General features: G+C 39.4%; 1 protein-coding gene across 1 annotated transcript in view; it reads right to left on the reverse strand.

Moving 5' to 3' along the window:
• Positions 1-22,100, reverse strand: part of LOC115779883 (histone deacetylase 11-like) — a 33,961-nt gene extending 11,861 nt beyond the window's left edge. The window contains exons 1-5 of the mRNA XM_030728767.1: positions 22,088-22,100; positions 21,671-21,747; positions 20,237-20,299; positions 3,134-3,230; positions 856-1,034 (exon numbers count right to left, since the gene is read on the reverse strand). Of these exons, the coding sequence (XP_030584627.1) occupies positions 856-1,034; positions 3,134-3,230; positions 20,237-20,299; positions 21,671-21,747; positions 22,088-22,100 (429 nt within the window). The remainder of the gene's footprint in view (positions 1-855; positions 1,035-3,133; positions 3,231-20,236; positions 20,300-21,670; positions 21,748-22,087) is intronic.
• Between the last annotated feature and the right edge of the window lie 459 nt (positions 22,101-22,559).

A 22,559-nucleotide genomic window follows, 5' to 3' on the forward strand; every position in this document is an offset into this window, starting at 1 on the left:
AGGTTGACAGATGAGGTCAGCCAAGAGCCTCTGTGAACTATGATGTTTGCAGACAACATTGTGATCTGTATAGACTAGGGAAGAGAACCTGGAAAAGTGGAGGTATGCTCTGGAGAGAAGAGGAAGGAACATCAGTGGAAACAAGACGGTATACTTGCGTGAATGAGATGGAGACAGGTGTAAAGGTGATCGTGCAAAGTGTGTAGTGATAGTGAAGGTGAGACGAGTTTAAATACCTGGTGTCACGCATACAAAGAAGCAGTGCACAAGAGAAGTGAGGAAGGGAGTGTAGACAGAGTGGAGTGGGTGGTGACAAGTGTCAGAGGTGATTTGTGACAGAAAGATAGCAGCAAAAGCAGTGGTTTACAAGATGGTAGTGAAACCTGCTACAGGAAGAGCTAAAGCGATTACAATTTTCATTGTTAGTGACCTGGATAGACAGGATTAGAAATGAGTATATCAGAGGGACATTTCGGGTTGAGACAAAAGTTAGAGGCAAGTCTCATATGGTTTAGACGAGTACAGAGGAGGGATAGGGGATATATTGGACAAAGGATGTTGAAGATGAAACTGCCACGCAGGGGGAAAAAGATATGCAGAGGGTTGATGTGACAGCGGGATGCTATGGATAGAATAAGATGGAGAAAGACGATCCTCTGTGGCAACCTCTGAAGGGAGCAGCCTTCTTTCCATGACTATAGGTCTGGTGGGCTTTTAAACTTCTAATGCATGAGTGGAAACCCTGCTAATGATGATCCAGATTGCTGGCTCAGGAACTCAAAACTGGCAAATGTCATTCCAGCTCACGGGTGGTATTTTGAAACCCGTGTATAAAATAATCAGTAGTGACAGTACCTGTGGTGATATGGAGAGTCCTCCGAGGGGATCCCCATCCAAGATGTCTGTCCCTGCATTATAAACGATGACATCAGGCAAGACCTCATTCAGTGTGCCCTCCATGTGAAGCTCAACCTTCTGAAGGTACTCTGAATCTTCAGTGCCCCAGTCCAGCTCCACCTTCCTTTTTATTGCTCCTGGTGATGAAGAAAAATGAATACAAGATTGGTGCATATAGGACAGTGAAACCACAGTACATAGCTACTCAATAACCCAACTAAAACAAAGCAGAAGCATTTATGGGGAGTTAAATCCACAGACATCACTTATACATGGCTTAGGAATTGCTGCAGTATTTCATGCAACAGGAATTCTTTCATAACTGGCAGAGTTCTGAGAGCAGTAAAAGAAATGAATATTATGAGGAAGTATATGAATAAAGCTTCTACTGACTGTAATGAAATTTATATGGCAATACTGAGGGAAGTCATTGATGGCATTGTAAAACATCTGACTTGTATCTATAATATGTCCTTCCAAATGGGTACTTTTCCAAGTAAAATGAAAATGGCAGTTCTTCTATCATTATATAAAGCAGGACGTAGCTATCATCTTGGTCAGTGTCTATACAGGAAAAACCTTTTACTGATAGTTTAGACAGTTTTATTGAAAAGCACAAGCAGTTTGACTTATAGTCAGTATGGATTTAGAATATAGAGATCACATGTATGGCACTGAAGAATACCACTAACCATGAAATATATAAATGGAACAATATAGCTTCAACACAGCACATGGCTTACATTGGTGAACAGACAACAGTTCATCAGAAAGTCAATATAAATATCTGAGGGATACCACTTTGAAGACCCATAGGAGTCTGTATGTAAATTGTTTATTTAGAAAATAATGACAGAGTATGTAAGGATCCTGTAATTAACTTTAGTTACCGCTACTAATCATGGTTTTCATTCTAGGAAAGACTTGCACCTGAGGTAGTTATGTCAAAGCATTTTCAAGACACCCATCAACATCTCTGGATGTTTGAAAATGACCAAATAAACTTGTGTAACAGGGATGCTGGACAGCATTGTAGGTGTTACTTGCTTGATCTGCAGCACTATTTAGGTGGGTGCTACAAGTCAAAGTAGCATATGGTCAATGCTGTTCACTTTACCTATGAGTGGTTTTAATGCTGTTGCTGATTGGTGTATGTGTATGATGGACAATGAAGAAGATGGCAATTATTCATGACAAATATTGAGTAAGCATACAGGGCCAAATATGTAATTTAGTTTTCCACTCCTTTTTTTTAACATGTTTTGTTAACTAATATCTTGTTTCTAACATGTTCAAACCAAGTAAAACTCAAACAGTTTGTGATAAATAATTTTTTTTATACATCAGTGTAGGTAATTGCATTTCTCTACCTCTAAAATATCACAATTCTGCAGCAGTGCTTTAACTCCATTTATAATACTTATAATACTAATTGGAAATAATGAAAAAGGTTAATTAGGAAACTTTTATGTTTTTAAGCAGAATTAGGCTGTAAAAGCAGTAAGAGGCAGCGCAACAGCACATTAATGTAGAGTTCCTGGTAGCTTTCACAAGACTTTCAAGAAAAAATGTAAGCTTTGGACTTTAAAGGTACAGAGAAAAAAAAATGTCTTGGAGAAAAAAATATGAAACGGAGTAAGACTGTGCAGTTTTTTTTTTTATCTTAAACAAGCCAGAATATACATTTATTTTACTCTCTTAAGGGGAGAGACAATTATAAAATGTCTTAAATTCAATTAATTGCATAGAACAAGATAACTGAAGGATGGAGAGAATATTTAAAGGCAGGGTTGTGACATTTGCTCTGCAGAGTATCGTTAGACTCAGGGTTAAATAGCAGTCTGCAGTCCCTGTCAGAGAGGCTTTAATGTATTGACAGATTAATTTGTGCCGAAGCCATGATTATGGTGTTGCAGGGGCTGCTGCGTGCTAGATTTCCCGCTGAGTGCTAACAGAGTGAGTAGTAGTGCTGAGGGAAATCACAGCATAATTAAAATGGCACACAGTTACATCTTACGGATGGGATGGGGGAAGAAGCCCCCACTACTCCAACCTCAACCTTTGATGGGGAATTTGGAGGACTGTTGGCTTTTGTTCATGTGTTCTCCTGCACTTAAATGCATGAGAACATGTGAACCAAAAATCTCTTTGAGTATATGAATTATTTCAAAATTGCTATGAATTTAAAGGTTAAAAGAGACAGTTTGAGAGTGAAATTGACAGTGCTTTCACTCACTTTTGGCATATCCATCTCCTGGATAAATGTAGCGATTATACATATCCATGATGAACACTCGCCTGTCATCCAAAAAGTCACGCTCGTGTCCATTTCCCTGGAAAACAGTGGGACCATGTGTCATTCAAAAAGAACATGAAAGCATGTTGATGCCATCACTGTTTCTTTAAACATCATCAAGCAATGACAAACTGAATCAAGTAAGCCTTTTTTCAATCGTGAAGATGTCTTTGACAGTACACTACATCATTTGACAGCGCCAAGGTCCACACAGGTGTCCCTCAGACCCATTCGTTTACCGAAGACATGCTGCGCTGACTGACAGCACCAGATGAGGAATAAATAGTCTTGTCATCTGAAAGCATTAAACGTTAAAAATGCTTTCGAAAAAGTCATGGTTATTCCATCACTTTTCATTTCCTCCCCTCCATTTGTCACTCAAAGTGTCTGGCTGCTGTCAGGAGATTAGGCTTTGTGCCAAGTCTAGTAGTACAGGATGAAATGGAGAATGTATGGGACATGCAGTACAATTTTGTACAAACTAAGCATCATGCCTAAGTGACTGCGTAATGCATTTTTGTATGGTGAATTGAAAAGATGGCTGCTTGATAGGCTCTAATGTCTGGCACAAAAAGAAATCCAAAGTAACGATCAAGTGAATGTATGAGGAAACAACTATGAAAAAGAGAACTTGAAGTAACAGCAAATACAAGCATAGACAATCACATCAATAAATAATACCACTTAAACTGTCACAATATTAGATCTTTGCTACACAAATATCCTGGCCAAAAGAATTCATAATAATGATAATATTGCAATATCTATAGAAATAAAAAGTCAGAAATCAAAATCATCCCTAAACTTACATTTTGCATTTATGGCAAATAGTAAGAAGTCACAACAGAAGATTACAGTCTAGTGTCCTGGGTAGCAGAGGGGAGAGAGTTCAGTTTCCTGACAGCCTGGTGGAGGAACTGTTGCTCAGTCTGTTGTAGAAGGCCGGAGGCTCCCAAACCTCCTCCCTGATAACAGGAGACTGAAGAGGCTGTGTGAGGGGTGGGTAGAGTCACCCGTAATGCTGGCTGCTCTGTGGGTGAGGCGGGTGTCATATATGTCCAGGAGGGAGGGGAGTGGGGTGCTGATGATCTTTTCAGCTGCCTTCACTATGCGCTGCAGGCTCTTCCGTTCAGAGGCTGTGCAGCTTCTGAACCATGCAGTGATGCAGTTGGTTAGAACACTCGCAACAATGCCTCTATAAAAAGTGTCCATGATGTTTGCTGGAGCTCTTACTCTCCTCAGTTTGTAGAGGAAGTAGAGGAATTGTTGGGCTTTCTAGGCCAGCGCAACAGAGTTGGTGGTCCAGGAGAGGTCACATGGGATGAGCACACCCAGAAATTTGGTGCTACTCACCCTTGCCACTGTAGAACCATTAATGGTTAGAAGCATGTGCTGGGTGCGTCATCTTCTGAAATCAATGCTTATCTCCTTTGTTTTCCCCATGTTTAGGGAGAGGTTGTTGTCTCTGCACCACATGGCCAGTTTGCTCACCTCACTTCTGTAGTGGGTCTTGTCATTGTTGTTGATGAGACTCACAACTGTTGTGTCATCCACAAACTTGAAGAAGAGGTTGGTGTTGTGGATGGGAGTGCAGTCATGAGTCAGCAGAGTAAATAGCAAGGGGCTGAGCACATATCCCTGAAGGGCTCCCGTGCTCCATGAGATGGTTGCTTGAGGGGCTTCTGCAGACTCTGACTGCTTATGGTCTCCCAGTGAGAAACTCCAACAGCCAGTTGCCTGGTGAAGTGACAGACCCAGATGGTCCAGTTTACAAATAAGTTGCTGAGGGATGATGGTGTTGAATGCTGAGCTAAAATCTATGAACAGCATTCTGACACGGGAGTCCAGGTGGGTGAGGGCTGTGTGGAGGGCGTAGGAGACAGTATCATCAGTGGACCTGTTGGCTCAATATTCAAATTGGAAAGGGTTTAGAGAGGGAGGAGGATGTCTTTTATGTGACACATGGCTGCATTTTTTCGAAGCAGTAATTACTGAAGTAAGCTGGTGATTGCTTCTTTGGCACAGGTATGATGGTGGTGGTTTTAAAGGCGGATGAGACAACAGTCTGGCTCAGGGAGGTGTTAAAGATGTCATGAGGTCATCCTTGAATTCCTTGGCACAGTCCCTCAGTACGTGACCAGGAATATCATGTGCTGACCAACAGCCTTGTGAGTGTTGACGCTGGAGAGGATTTTCTTCAGGTTGGCTGAGAACAGGCATAAAGCCAGGTCGTTGGGTGTTGTTGTGGGTTTCTGCACAGATGTGTTGTTTCAAAAAATGTGCAAAGACATGGTTGAGGTTGTCCAGCAGAACGGTGTTGTTGTCACAGATTTGTGGAGAGGGTTTGTAGTCAGTGATGGTCTGGATCCCCTGCCACAGACTACTTGTGTCTCTGCTGTTTCTGAACCAGTTTATCTTTGAGGCGTACTGGTGCTTGGCTTTTCTGATGCCCCGTAACATATCGGCCCTGGCTATTTTCAGGCCAGCTGTATCACCTGCTCTGAAAGCAGCATTATGTGCCTTCAACAGCCCCTGGACCTCCCCAGTCACCCATGGCTCCTGGCTGGATTGAATGATGATGGTCCTAGTGACAGTGACATACTCAAAGCACTTCTTGATGTAGGCAGTGACCGTCTGTATATTCCTATATGAGGTGCAGCTGTTATGCTCTTTGTTCTTTGGGGAAACTCGTCTCAATCTAGCATCAAGTAGGGTTTTTTTTTTGCTGTGTCAAGACTGTGAAAACAGACCAATTGCATTCCAATTTCTTTCTTTGCCCTGTTGATAGAAGGGCAAAAAAATGAATTTCCTCTCATCGATCTAGGAGCCAAGTTGATTCTGACGAACAACTTCATCCAGCCTCATTCAGATCTATTACAGCCAGTTTATGCTGTAGGGTAATAAAAAAAAAAACTATTCACCTCCCTTTTTATGATCAATGATGTTAATTAGCATTTGCAATCAGGTATCCCATGACCCATCAGCCACCCATATCACTATAACTTTAGCTATCTACAGTACCATTCAAAAGTTCGGACATACCTTCTCATTCAATGATTTTATTTTTTTCCTGCATTGTAAATTACTACTGAAGTCATCCAGACTATGAAGAGACACATAAGGAATCATGTAGTAAAGTTTAAAGTGTTAAACAAACCAAAATATGTTTTAGATTTGAAATTCTTCAAAGTAGGCACCTTTGGCTTTGACTACAGCTTTGCACACTCTTGACATTGCCTCAATCAGCTTCATGAGCTAATCACCTGAAATGGTTTTCCAACAATCTTGAAGGAGTTCCCAGAGGTGCTAAGCACATGTTGGCTCCTTTGCCTTCACTCTGTGGTCCAACTCATCCCAAACTATCTCAATTGGATTTCAATCAGGTGATTGGTCATCTGACTCAACATTCAATCACCCTCTTTCTTGGTCATGTAGCCCTTACATAGCCTGGAGGCTGTCCTGTTGAAAAACAGTGTCACCAGCAAAGGACCCCCATACCATCATACTTTCCTCCTCCATTACCTCACGGTGGGAACTACACATTTAGGAACCATCCGCTCACCTTTTGTGTGTCTTACAAAGACACGGTGTTTGGAACCAAAAATCTCAAATTTGGACTCATCAGACCAAAGGACAGATTTCCACTGTTCTAATGTCCATTCCTTGTGTTCCTTGGCCCAAGCCATTCTCTTTCTCTTGTTGCTCTTCCTTAGAAGTTGTTTCTTTGCAGCAATTTGACCATAAAGTCCAGATTCAGGCAGTCTTCTTTGAACAGTTGATGCTGAGATGTGTGTGCTACTTCAACTACGTGAAGAATTTAGGTGGGCTCTTATCTGGGTGCTGTTAACTTGCGGTTTCTGAGGTTGTTAACTCTGATGAACTTATCCAGTGCAACAGAAGTACCTTTTGGTCTTCCTTTCCTGGGGCGGTCCTGATGCGAGTCAGTTTCATCATAAAGTTTGATGGGCTTTGCGACTGCACTTGAGGATACTTTCAAAGTTCTTGAATTTTTTGGATAGACTGACCTTCATTTCTTAAAGTAACGATGGACTGTTGTTTTTTTTTTTACTTAGTTGAGTAGTGCTTGCCATAATATGGATTAGAACATTACTCAAATAGGGCTATTCACTGTATACCAACTCTACCTCTTCACAACACAACTGATGGTCTCAAACACATCGAGAGAGCAAGAAATGCAAGAAATTAACTCTTGGCAAGGCACAGCTGTTAACTGAAAGCCATTCCAGGTGACTGCCTCATAAAGCTGACTGAGAAAATGACAAGATGTGCACAGTTGTCATCCAAGCATGAGGTGCCTACTTTGAAAAAACAAATGATGTTTGATATTACACTTTTTTTGTTTACTAAATAATTCCATATGTATTTTTTTTATAGCTTGGATGACTTTAGTATTAATCAACAACACAGACAATTTTTAAATAATGAAAAACCACTCAATTAGAAGGTGTGTCCAAACGTTTGCCTGATACTGTACACTGTACAATGCAGACTTTAGTATTAATAATTTTAATAAAACAAAATGATTTTAATGTGGTGTTAGTGTCAGCACTGATACATAAGGGGTTTTACTGGAAGGTGAAGGCTCTGTGCTATTAAAGGGGGCCTGTGATTTTTTACTTGTACATGCACTGAACTACACTGAAATTTGGCCTTTTTTAATATAAGCATCCATCATTTGAGCAGTAGCTATATTACAGAAATACAGAAAAACAGAATTCACACACTTAATTGATAACTTTTGATGAATATGTAACATTTTAGATACACAAACATTTATATATGTATATGACAATGTAACTACACATCTGTACAGTAACTGAAAGGGAACAATTTTGTTAGTTTATTTTTCCTTCTCATCTCTTTTTTTACTAGTCAGCTGACAACTTGAGATCAACACAACTGGGTCAAACACCCCTGTGTCAGACCCACTTGAGGCTTCATCAGAACACCCCAAACATATTTATTTGCCTTCCGGGTATGGGTTATTTTAAGAGATGCATTGCAGACATAGTAAAATAATAAACCACACACTAATGCAGCTGAAGTTCATATTAAGTGTACAGACAACTTTGAATTTTCCATTCAATTCAATTCAATTTTATTTATATAGCGCCAAATCACAACAAACTGTCGCCTCAAGGCGCTTTGTATTGTGGGTAAAGACCCTACAATAATACAGAGAAAACCCAACAGTCAAAAACGACCCCCTATGAGCAAGCACTTGGCGACAGTGGAAAGGAAAAACTCCCTTTTAACAGGAAGAAACCTCCAGCAGAACCAGGCTCAGGGAGGGGCAGTCATCTGCCGCGACCGGTTGGGCTGAGGGGAGAGAAAGACATGCTGTGGAAGAGAGCCAGAGATTAATATCAATTAATGATTAAATGCAGAGTGGAGTATAAACAAAGTAAATAAGGTGAATGAGAAACAGTGCATTATGTGAACCCCCCAGCAGACTAGGCCTATAGCAGCATAACTAAGGGATGGTTCAGGGTCACCTGATCCAGCCCTAACTATAAGCTTTATCATAAAGGAAAGTTTTAAGCCTAATCTTAAAAATAGAGAGGGTGTCTGTCTCCCGAATCCAAGCTGGAAGCTGGTTCCACAGAAGAGGCGCCTGAAAGCTGAAGGCTCTGCCTCCCATTCTACTCTTAAGTATCCTAGGAACCACAAGTAAGCCAGCAGTCTGAGAGCGAAGTGCTCTGTTGGGGCGATATGGTACTATGAGGTCTTTGAGATAAGATGGTGCCTGATTATTCAAGACCTTGTATGTGAGAAGAAGAATTTTAAATTCTATTCTAGATTTAACAGGGAGCCAATGAAGAGAAGCCAATATGGGAGAAATATGCTCTCTCTTTCTAGTCCCTGTCAGTACTCTAGCTGCAGCATTTTGGATCAGCTGAAGGCTTTTCAGAAAGCTTTTAGGACAGCCTGATAATAATGAATTACAATAATCCAGCCTAGAAGTAATAAATGCATGAATGAGCTTTTCAGCATCACTCTGAGAAAGGATGTTTCTAATTTTAGAAATATTGCGCAAATGCAAAAAAGCGGTCCTACATATTTGTTTAATATGTGCATTGAAGGACATATCCTGGTCAAAAATGACTCCAAGATTTCTCACAGTGTTACTGGAGGCCAAAGTAATGCCATCCAGAGTAAGTATCTGGTTAGACACCATGTTTCTAAGATTTGTGGGGCCGAGAACAAGAATTTCAGTTTTATCTGAATTTAGAAGCAGGAAATTAGAGGTCATCCAGGCCTTAATGTCTTTAAGACATTCCTGCAGTTTAACTAATTGATGTGTGTCATCTGGCTTCATTGATAGATAAAGCTGAGTATCATCTGCATAACAATGAAAATTGATGCAGTGCTTTCTAATAATACTGCCTAAGGGAAGCATGTATAATGTAAATAAAATTGGTCCTAGCACAGAACCCTGTGGAACTCCATAATTAACCTTACTGTCTGAAGAAGACTCCCCATTTACATGAACAAATTGGAGTCTATGAGATAAATATGATTCAAACCACTGCAGTGCAGTACCTTTAATACCTATAGTATGCTCTAATCTCTGTAATAAAATGTTATGGTCAACAGTATCAAAAGCTGCACTGAGGTCCAACAGGAGAAGAACAGAGATGAGTCCACTGTCAGAGGCTCTAAGAAGATCATTGGTAACCTTCACTAATGCTGTTTCTGTACTGTGATGAATTCTGAAACCTGACTGAAACTCTTCAAATAAACCGTTCCTCTGCAGATGATCAGTTAGCTGTTTTACAACTACTCTTTCAAGAATCTTTGAGAGAAAAGGAAGGTTGGAGATTGGCCTATAATTAGCTAAGACAGCTGGGTCAAGTGATGGCTTTTTAAGCAGAGGTTTAATTACAGCCACCTTGAAGGTCTGTGGTACATAGCCAACTAATAAAGACTGATTGATCATTTTTAAGATTGAAGCATCAATAATTGGAAAGACTTCTTTGAACAGTCTAGTAGGAATGGGATCTAATAAACATGTTGCTGGTTTGGAGGAAGTAACTATTGAAGTTAACTCTGAAAGATCAACTGGAGCAAAAGAGTCTAAACAAATAGCAGCAGTGCTGAAAGCAGCCGAACATGAAGAATAATCTTTGAGATGGTTATGAATAATTTTTTCTCGAATGTCTAAAATTTATTTGTAAAGAAATCCATGAAGTCACTACTAGTTAACGTGAAAGGAATACTCGGCTCTACAGAGCTCTGACTCTTTGTCAGCCTGGCTACAGTGCTGAAAAGAAACCTGGGGTTGTTCTTATTTGCTTCAATTAATGATGAATAGTAAGATGTCCTAGCTTTACGGAGGGCTTTTTTATAGAGCAACAAACTCTTTTTCCAGGCTAAATGAGCATCTTCTAATTTAGTGAGACGCCATTCCCTCTCCAGCTTTCGGGTTATCTGCTTTAAGCTGTGCGTTTGTGAATTATACCACGGAGTCAGGCACTTCTGATTTGAAGCTTTCCTTTTCAGAGGAGCCACAGTATCCAAAGTTATACGCAGTGAGGATGTAAAACTATTGATGAGATAATCAACCTCACTGGGAGCAGAGTTTAGGTAGCTGCTCTGCACTGTGTTGGCACATGGCACTGAAGAGCATAACAATGAAGGAATTAGATCCTTAAACTTAGTTACAGCACTTTCAGAAAGACTTCTACTGTAATAAAACTTATTCCCCACTGCTGTGTAATCCATTAAAGTAAATGTAAATGTTACTAAGAAATGATCAGACAGGAGGGGGCTTTCAGGGAATACTGTTAAGTCTTCAGTTTCTATGCCATATGTTAGGACAAGATCCAGAGTATGATTAAAGTGGTGGGTGGGCTCCTTTACATTTTGAGAGAAGCCAATTGAATCTAACAATAGATTAAATGCAGTGTTGAGGCTGTCATTCTCAGCATCTACATGGATGTTAAAATCACCCACTATAATTATTTTATCTGAACCGAGCACTAAATCAGATAAAAAGTCTGAGAAATCAGACAGAAACTCTGAGTAGGGACCAGGTGGACGATAGATAATAACAAATAAAACAGCTTTTTGATTTTCCCAATTAGGATGGACAAGACTAAGAGTCAGGCTTTCAAAAGAATGAAAACTTTGTCTGGGTCTCTGATTAATTAATAAGCTGGAATTGAAGATTGCAGCTAATCCTCCTCCTCGACCTGTGCTTCGAGCATTCTGACAGTTACTGTGACTCGGGGGTGTTGATTCATTTAAACTAACATATTCATCCTGCTGTAACCAGGTTTCTGTAAGGCAGAATAAATCAATACGTTGATCAATTATTAAATCATTTACTAATAGGGACTTGGAAGAGAGAGACCTAATGTTTAACAATCCACATTTAATTGTTTTATTCTTTGGTGCAGTTGATGAAGCTGTATTATTTATTGTTTTTGAATTTTTATGCTTAAATAGCTTTTTGCTTATTTTAGCTTTGGTTTTTGGTGGTCTGGGAGCAGGCACCGACTCTATGGGGATGGGGTTTTGGGGGGATGGCAGGAGGAGAGAAGCTGCAGAGAGGCGTGTAAGACTGCAACTCTGCTTCCTGGTCTCAACCCTGGGTAGTCAGTTTTTAGGAGGGTTAATAAATTTGGCCAGATTTCTAGAAATGAGAGCTGCTCCATCCAAAGTGGGATGGATGCCGTCTCTCCTAACAAGACCAGGTTTTCCCCAGAAACTTTGCCAGTTATCTATGAAGCCCACGTCGTTTTTTGGACACCACTCAGACAGCCAGCGATTCAAGGAGAACATGCGGCTAAACATGTCGCTCCTGGTCTGATTGGGGAGGGGCCCAGAGAAAACTACAGAGTCCGACATCGTTTTTGCAAAGTTACACACCGAGTCAATATTAATTTTAGTGACCTCCGATTGGCGTAACCGGGTGTCATTACTGCCGACGTGAATAACGATCTTACCAAATCTACGATTAGCCTTAGCCAGCAGTTTCAAATTTCCATGAATGTCGCCTGCTCTGGCCCCTGGAAGACATTTGACTATGGTCGCCGGTGTCTCTAGCTTCACGTTTCTCAAAACAGAGTCACCAATAACCAGAGTTTGTTCCTCGGCGGGTGTGTCGCCGAGTGGAGAAAAACGGTTAGAGACGTGAACAGGTTGGTGGTGTACCCGGGGCTTCTGCTTAGGACTACGCTTCCTCCTCACCGTCACCCAGCTGGCCTGTTTTCCCTGCTGCTCGGGATCTGCTGGGGGGGAGCTAACGGCGGCTAAGCTACCATGGTCCGCACCCGCTACAGGGGCCTGGCTAGATGTAGGATTTTCCAGGGTGCGGAGCTGAGTCTCCAGTTCAGAAAGCCTGGCCTCCAGTGCTACAAACAGACTACATTTATTACAAGTACCGTTACTGCTAAAGGAGGCCGAGGAGTAACTAAACATGTGACACCCAGAGCAGGAAAGTGCAGGAGAGACAGGAGAAGAAGCCATGCTGGTAGTGAGTCGGCTAAGGGCTAAGCTACTAGCTGAGCTAAGCTAGCGAATTTCTAAAAACAAATAAAGTGAGTAATGTGAATACAGGTGATTCAGCAAAGAGTATGCTATTTAAAGTAGGTGAAGATTACACTAAAATATGTTATTATGCAGATAAATCTAGTTATACAGATATAACAGCTAACAGACAGCAAAACACTGTGCTCCGAAACAGGAACAGGAAGTGATACAATACCGCAGTGAGAGCCAACACCAACTCCATTAAGTTTTATGTTTTACTGTATGGATAAACCAATAAATGCATACTGCACTGAGAGGTCACACAGACTTATTTCCAAAAATGACTACATAAGCGAATGCTCTGTCCTCCAAATCTAAAAGCCAGCCTGAGACTATAAATCATCTCATATGCTGCCTGAGCTCCTGCTGCCTCTAGTCTTATTCATCTTATCTTCTCCCTCACACCCTGTACTGTACAATAAAAGACTGCTGTTTCACTGTTACTAGTGTCAGCCGAAAGCCTTCAAACAAGAATTTTCCTTCAGTTGTTTAGAACATATATCCTCACTAAGTTTGAACATCTGTATTAAATATTGGAAACATACATCACAACTTAACAGCACAATCAAAGAACTAGATATAAAACATTTACTTTTTTTTTTTCCATTTCAGAGGCATAGTGGACTGTTTATACACACACTACATTTTGTGTAATTTATAATTAATGTCTGTTTTAATTCTGTGCCAACAACACTGAGTTAAAACCACACTGGGTACACTGAATAACAAGGTTTCTCCTCCGATGTGTATACAACAAACACTGATGGTGCTTTCAAAATGATGAGCTGTTTATAAAAACACTCCATAATTTCCCATATGTGCTTGCATCAGTAGTGATAGGCTGTGAAAGCCAGCAGCATATCTTTCTCATCATTTTCACACTCATGAAACATTAAAAGAGCATGTATGCTTCTTTATATTCCATATCCATTCACTCTTGGATCTACAGTGTCAATCAAAGGTTTGGACCCACCTACGCTTCTCCTCACATACAAGGTCTTGAATAATCAGGCCCCATCTTCTCTTAAAGACCTCATAGTACCATATCAACCATTACAGCACTGTTCTCTCAGACTGCTGGCTTACTTGTGGTTCCTAGGATATTTAAAAGTAGAATGGCAGGTAGAGCCTTCAGCTTTGAGGCCCCTCTTTTTTAGAACCAGCTCCCAGTTTGGATTCGGGAAACAGACACATCTCTACTTTTAAGATTAGGCTTAAAACCTTTGTCCTGTTAAAATGGGGCTTTTCCTTCCCACTGTCCCCCAGTGCTTGCTCATAGGTGATTGTCTGATTGTTGGGTTTTTCTGTATTATTGTAGGGTCTTTACCTTACAATATAAAGCACCTCAAAGCTAATGTTGTTGTGATTTGGCACTATAAAAATTAAATAAGATGTCATTATTTTCTACATTGCAGAACAAAACTCAAAACATCAAAGAAAATCGTATAAAAAAGAACACATGAAGCAAAAAAAACAAAAATTATGAATTATTTAATCATTTTGCAAACAAGTTAAAAGCTGAGCCATAAGGACTGCAATTTGCTCAACACGCATTGCTTTGTAGCTGACTTTTCGTCACTAGAGGAAGTTCTGGGCCCAGGCTGCCTCGAATGTATTTACAGTACCACCCAATCATACGTCAATCAATAGTATCCTTTGCTCTCATTCATACTGGCTTCAGTAGTTCACTTTTAAGTTTAACTTAAATGAAAAGTTTAATTCAGGACCTGCTTCATATCACCAGCTGTTATTTCACACATCATCCCTGGAAGTCGATGGATGTTATTGACTGTATACGGTCCCTGGGATTTCTTGCCCCACTAATGCATTTGAGACCATCAGTTGTGCTGTACCAAGGTAGTGTTAAAATGTTGAAAGTTTCAAGTCCAAAACCCTTCAAATGCTGGGTTGAGGAGTCCCCAACAAAAGGAAGACCAAGAGTTTCCTCTGCTACAGAGAATGGGTTCATTAATGTTACACACCACAATTACCAGCTAACTTCACCTCACATTAGAGCCCAGATCAATCCTTAAGAGTTTAAGTAGCAGAACTGTCTCAACATCAAGTGTTACAAGAAGACTGTGTAGATAAAGACTTCATACTTAACTGCTGCAAACAAACCACTACTGAGGGAGACTAATAAAAATGGGATAACTTCTTGAGGCAAGAAATACAAGGAATGGATATTAGGCTAGTGAAGTCTGGACTCTGGCTTACATGTTCCAATTGTAATTTGTATGTGCTTGTGTGTAATAGTAATCATTTAACCAAAACCTGGTTGAGATGGTTTGGAATGAGCTCCTTGGAGAATGAAGGTGATGACATTATGAAACTGGCTGAGAGCGCCAAGGGTGTTTGTAAAATCTGTAACATACGAGTTAGGTCAAAGCATTGATGGTTTGGTATTATTCTAGCCTAGCATAAACAGGCTCTGAACATTATTAGACAACAATGTTTCCAAAAGAATTAGAAATAGATTAAATAGGTTCACATAGGTAGCACATCACCAATGAGAGCAGCTCAGTAGAAAAGAAAGATGGGGCTTTTCTACATGGAGTTTTCATGTTCTCACAGGCGGGTTCTTTCCGGGTACTCCGGCTTCCTCCCACAGTCCAAAAACACGTATGTTAATTGGTGACTCTAAATTGAATGTGATAATGTGAGTGCAAATGGTTGTCTGTCTCTCTGTGTTAGCCCTGTGATAGACTGGCAGCCTGTCCAGGGCGTACCTCGCCTTTCACCCTATGACAGCTGGGATAGGATCTAGCCCAACTGCGATGCTGAACTGGATAAGCTGAAGAAAATTAATGGTTGGATGAATGAAAAAGCCCACACAAGTAAAGTCCACCATTCAAAGTAACAAAAAGTGTGATGTAGAGCTAAGCGATGTAAAAAATGCCAACACACTGCAAAGATGTCACTATATCAAATGGTATTAGATAAACATCAGTGATTATACCAGCATAGGTAAGTCAGTTGAAAATTTGTTAGAACAGATGGTGAGGCAGACACATACTCTTAAATCTGTCTCCTTCCAGGGCTACTATTGTTCTACATCACAGAAAAGAATTTAAATAATAAAAAAATCTTGAATGAGCTAGGTGGATCCAAGCTTAATTATACAGAAAAGACTGCTCAATATAATTCAATTTAAATTGTCTAACACAAATAGTTTAAAGGAGTGTACTATTCAGTGTCAGTGGAGATGTCAACAATCACTGTTTGCCTTTATCATGTATTACAGATAGCATAATAATAGATGGTAAACAGACTGGTTCTTATAAAGCACTTTTCTACTCTACTTTGAGCACTCACAGCGCTTTATAATAACATGCCTCATTCACCCATTCACACACATGAATACAAGCGCATGCAAGCACTTCTTTCAATGACAGAGTGCTTTCAATCTAACATTTTGCACACATCCATACTCCGACGGTTGTATCAGAAAGCAACTTGGGGTTCTGTATCTTGCCCAAGGATACTTTGGCATGCAGATGAGCAGCCACCAACCTTCCGAATAGTAGGTGACTTGCTCTTCCTCCTGAGCTACAGCCACCCCTAGATGGTTTATATAAATGTATCTGACCTCATAAAATCCATAGTCTAGGTTTTCTTTCACACACAGCTCGTGCTTGATACACAGTTCTTAATAGACAGAGAGGAATACACTCCCCTTCAAAGTATTGAAACAGTGAGGCCAATCCCTTTATTTTTGATGTAGACTGAAAAGCGTTTGGGTTTGGCATTAAAACATTTTTTTAAAAATCAATGAGATGAATATTTCAGCTTTTATTTCCAGGTATTAACATCTGGACTTGATATACAGTTCAGAATCCACCCATTTTTCTTGTGAGCAGGCATATTAAAACATGTGACTGACAGGTGTGTTTTGTTGTCCAATAAATAGCGCTGGATGTATACACTCAGTTTTACATTAGGGTTTTGCCTGTGCAGACTGTGTATTTATAGTTAGAGGAGTAACCAACATGAAAACCAGAGAGCTGTCTATGGGTGAAAAAGCAATTGTGAAGCTGAAAGAAGATAGAAAATCAATCAGAGCCACTGCACAAACTTTGGCCATAGCCAGTACAACCCTTGTCCTGAAGAAGAAAGTTGTTGCTGGTGTTTTAAGTAACAGATGTTGAACAGGCAGACCAAGGAAAACAGTTGAGGACAGAAACATTGTAAGTGCTGTAAAGAAAGACCCTAAAACAACTGTTAGTGACATCAGCAAAAACCTCGAGAGGGAGGAGTGAAGGTATCACAATCTACTGTTCTTCATGAAGACTTCATGAACAAAAGCACAGAGACTTCACCAGAAGATGCAAACTACTAATTAGCAAGAAGAACAGGAAGGTGAGCAGAATGGTGGCATGGTGGCTAGCATTTTGTGTCACAGCTAGAAGGTCTGGGTTCAAATCCACCTCCTTTCTGCGTGGAGTTTGAATGTTCTCCACATGTTTGCGTGGGTTTCTCCCAAAGACATGCAGTTACTTTTTTTTTTTTTTAATTAATTGGTGATTCTAAATTGCCCATAGCTATGAATGGTTGCCTGTCTCTCTGTGTTAGCCCTGCGACAGGCTGGCGACCTGTACATCGTGTACCCTGGGTGTACAGGGTCTACCGCCCTGTGACAGTACAGAAACAAGCCTCAGAAATTCTGAGGCAAGGTTTTATGGACTGATGAACTTGATGGAAAGGCTAAAGTTTGGAGAAAGAAAGGATCTGCTCATGATCCTAAACATACAAGCTCCTCTGTGAAACACGGTGGAGGTAACGTCATGGTTTGGGCTTGCATGGCTTCTTCTGGGACGGGCTCATTAATCTTCATTGATGATGTCACACATGATGGCAGCAGTACAATGCACTCAGAAGTACGCATAAATATTTTGTCTATTAATTTAAAGAAAGATGCAACCGAACTGATTGGGAAATCTTTCATCATCAGCAAGATGATAACCCAAAATGCACTGCCAAAACTACAAAGGAGTTCATCAGCAGTAGGAAGAGGAAGGTTTTAGACTGGCCTACTCAATCTCCAGACTTAAACCTTATAGAGCATTTGACCTGCTAAAGAGGAGACTGATGGCAGTAACCCCCAAACAAACAACAACTGCTTTACTGTCTGAGTGAAAAAGCATCACATGTAAGTCATAATCTTAAAAAAATCTTTGTATGTCATGGTAAATGGACTGGTACATATATACCAGTATATACCAATACTGCTCAATATGAGCACTCAAAGCACTTTCTACAAGTCTCATTAACCCAATCATACACACATTCATGTAGTGGTTTTTATCTATACCTAAGCACTTTTATCTTACACACACACACACACATACGCACACCCAGGGCTCCTCCTCCCAGGTAAGCTGTGGATCAATCCTCCGACCTCCTGATTGGTAAATGACCTGCTCTATCACCCAAGACACAGCTGCCTCATGTTTCAGGTTTATAATTAGGATTTACTGCCTATAGGCAACATTCTCTCTGCCCAATTATCTACTGAGAGGGCCATGCAGATTTGTTCTTTGCTCTTAATGAATAATTCACTCAGCATCTATATTGATTCCTACCTTGTGTCAATAGGCAGACGTCATCATTACCAGTAAACTGAGCTCAAAATGAAAGCAACTCTAATAAGATAATACAGCCTGGAACCCAGGGTTGTTAAGACATCATCAATGTTAATACAATTTTTAAGGCTAATTGGAGGTGAATACAAGTTATTATGCTGAAAATACAGCTTAAGGCTAAAATATGTTAATCAAGACTCAAAAAGGTTGAGTCACTGTTTTCTACAGCTGGAGTGAGTTCAGCCCACCAGTGATGACCTACTAAACAAGGCATGTAATGCAAAGAAAGCACATACAGCACAACAGTAAGGAAAAGGAGATGCATCAGATCATAGTTAGATCCTAATCTACAGTGCTGAGTAAGTTTATACTAAAGCTGCCCTAAATTAACAGTATTGGTAATTAGCAAAATTTTTTTTGTATGCTTCTATAATGGTTAATCCACCAGAATGTGTAATTAAAATGATATGTTTGATGCTAAAATATAATTATTGTTGTTATCCAGTAATTTTCAAATTTACTGTTCAGAAAAAAATAGTGATTCAGATGTCAAATTATGGTTATATATTTGGATTCCTGAACAGAAGCGCAAATTTGGGTGAAAATATGAATTCAGTTTATTGCCAATAAATAACAATACAATTTTAAAACCATCAACTAGAAGCAACAAGACTGGAACTCTTTCTTTTACCCTTTGTTCAGGCATTAGCAAACAGCTGTCTTCTGATTGAGATGTTCATTTACAAGAAAGAGCAATCAAATGTACGAGTTTAACTTGGTTCTTGCAAATCAAAATGAACAGTGCAAAGACATAGTACATCAATGTGCTACAGGCATTTATGTAAACAACTTTAACCTCTTGACATCCACCAAGTAACCAGCAACTCTTCTAGGGTTAAGTTCAGGATTTGGTGTTCTTTTAGTCACATGCTAAAAGCTATAAAATGTTTTTAAAACAAAGTCCCCGTCACCATTACAAGCAGCAACTCAATACAAATGGGTGCTGTTTACTGAACCTGGCTGTGTTACTGCAACCAGCAAAAGAATATTAGCACCTCAAGGCAACTGCTGTTGTTAACAGGCTCCTATATAAATGAAATTTAAGTGATCTGAATATAATAGTCCACAACGTAATACACCAGTGCATTTAGCTGCTGTTTTCAGAAAGCGGGTGGCACAGTGCTGCAGTATTTAGCACTGTTGCCTCTTGTGTCTGTGAGGGTTCTCTCCAGCTTCCTTACACAGTCTAAAGACATGCTTATTAGGCTAATTAGTATTTCTAAATTGGCCGTAGGTGCGAAGGTTAACATTATTGGTTGTCTGTCTCTCTGTGATAGCCCTGTGATACACTGGCAACAGTGGGGAAGCATCCCATGGTGAATATCCCTGCAGTTAGTAAAATGGATATTTCATGCAGTGTTCTGTGTTCAAAGTATATCAGATTGGAAAGGTGCAGGAATCTCATACCAGTCGACATGAAATATGTTGTGTTTTTGAATTATTTTCCCCAAATCTCCACAGCAAAGGGGGAGAGTGTGATGTAAAAATGACCCTCAGTAACCCCATTATTGGAAAAAAAACCATCAAATTGAAATAAATCAATATTAGCCTTAAAGTTTATAAATTGTACTTTGTATTTTTTTTTTAAATATCAAAAGTTGTTCTTCATCATAGTTAGGACAGCATTTTCTCCTGGTGTGAATATCCAGTCTATATGCATTCACACGTTGGTCAGAGTACGTTTTAAGATACATTCTGCTGATTATGACAAAAAGGGACAAATGTGCCCACAGGGAGCCTCTACGATTGGTATGGCGGTAAATGGGGGGCTATTTGGTCATCAATGTCGGCTGCTAAGCAGTGTTGTGCACTGACACAGAGAGATGTGATAGTATCGGCTCACCTGATGAGCATCCAGATCAATGATGGTCACCCTGGAGATGGCTTCAACTCTCTCAAACAGAAACTGAGAGACAAACGAGAAAATATTTGCTGTCTCTCTAAACACACGTTCACAGGATGAGAAAAGCTTTTACGTCTCACATGGAATTACTTTAAAAGTCAAAAGCATGTAAACAATACCAAAATTAAGCTTATAATGCATCCATGAAGAACACCAGCTGGAATTCAAACTCCAAATGTGAAGCAGATGAACAGCTGTGAAGATTTCCGTCATTTTTCTTGTGATTCTCAGTGTCTGCATTAACTCAGTGTGACCAAGCATGGTAAATCTTCACTAGCTGCTGAATAATGAAGATACATTCAAAAACTTTTCAAGGGAGAATATGTAACTCTTAAGAAAATTGTTTATTCATTTAAATAAGGAGAATTCAGCCACATCGATCAATACACAATAATTTTGAGATTTTAATGACTCATCAGTAAATAGTTAACTGTCATGAATCATGTTATTGATTTAAAACATATTAAATCATAATTCTGAAGAGAGCTGAGCAGTGTAAGTTTCAGACAGTGTGTTGTAGATTTGATTTAGTTTGGTGGAGCATCTCACTGTCTGAGGAGATTCAAATGAAGTCATTATTCTGCGTAATTTGGTGTTTTTTGGTTCTCCGACTGATTTTGTGAACAGGACTTTCAGTGTTTGTAAAAAAAAAATAAAAAAAATTCTTAAAACCTTTATATACTGATGTTTGACCATTGAATGTTAATATACAAAAGAAAGGTAATGAAAACACTGCAAGACTAACAATCAGTTTGCTTCTTTTCCACTGGTATCTACTTGGCTCGACTCGACTATACTTGGTTTTTTAGGGTTTTTTTTTAGGTGGTAGTATTTGGTACCAGGTACTTTTTTAGTAAAAAAAAAAAATTATATATATATATATATATATATATATATAAAAACTGCCCCAATTCATGCCTAAGATGGGAGCCATGATTTGCCTCAAAAATTTTTGAAACTGTCCTAGTCTCAGTACTCTCAGGGTTTTTTGATGTTTTGTACTTATTTTATTTTGAGTTGAAGTTCATGTTTCATCGTGATGTTGAGTTTTTGGGATATGGTTCATTTTGGTTTTTTGTTTGTTTTTTGTTTGTTATTCTAGTGTCTAAAGTTTAGGGTTCTTTCTTGAATTTTTTTGATTCCTGGTTTGATTTCTTTATTATTCTAGTAGATTATGAATTTTATTTCTTCTGATATTAATGAGTCTTTGATTCCTGTTTGTACTTTATGGTTATTCTAGTGTTAAGTTTCAGTTTGTCGATGTGCGTTTCAGTTCACGTCTTGATTTTTATTAGTGTTAGTTTTAACAATGAGCTCCAAGTGAATATGTCAAAAAGTAGAGAAGAAAAAAAACTGTGTTTGACTCCGTCTTACCTTGATGGCCAAAGTGATGTCAGCATAGGCACAAAATCCCCCTCCCCTGTCACTGGAGCAGTGGTGGAAGCCTCCTCCTGGGAAACAGAAAATTCACAGACTCTGTGTCAGGGCCATTAGACAAGCCAAGCAGGTTTCTAAGAAGTCCATTATTCAAAATAGCTATAACTGCCAATTTAAAATAGGCTGTTATTGAGTTTATTGTGCCTTATAAAAATGGCTGCTTTTTCTGTGCGGTATAACACTGGGTATACTGCCACCAAATGGGACTCTTCAATTGCTATTAAAATGCTAGGAGAGCAGCAGTCTACAGGAAAAGAGGCTATGAAAAGACTTTTTTTCCCCCATTCTTTTTCTTTTTTTTACAACTATGATGATAAGTATTCATTCAGGTTAAGAATTATAGTCTCCTCTGACCTGCTTTGCTCATGTTCATTAAAATACCGTGTTGAGTAGAATACTAATAAAGGCTAGGAAGGTGCTTGGTGAAATATGATTATTGCCTAGTCTTTATAAAACGTCTACTTCCTCACACTGTTGTGACATACAACATGCTGATGTCAGGCACATTTGAAAGGTCCTTGTATCTTTATTAAAATCATGTTTATTGATGCAGAGCCAACTCCCCCAATTCCTCAAGGAAGGTGCGAATAGCTGACCAGGCAGAAGGCACAAAGTAAAGATCTGATGTGGCTTTTTGTTCCTGCTTGGCAAAAAAGAAAGAAAAAAGAAAGAAAGATATGATAGATATGATAGATAGATATGATAGATAGATAGATAGATAGATAGATAGATAGATAGATAGATAGATAGATAGATAGATAGATAGATAGATAGATAGATAGATAGATAGATAGATAGATAGATAGATAGATAGATAGATAGATAG

The sequence above is a fragment of the Archocentrus centrarchus genome, chromosome 5 (genome assembly GCF_007364275.1).
Source record: "Archocentrus centrarchus isolate MPI-CPG fArcCen1 chromosome 5, fArcCen1, whole genome shotgun sequence".
Lineage (NCBI taxonomy): Eukaryota > Metazoa > Chordata > Actinopteri > Cichliformes > Cichlidae > Archocentrus > Archocentrus centrarchus.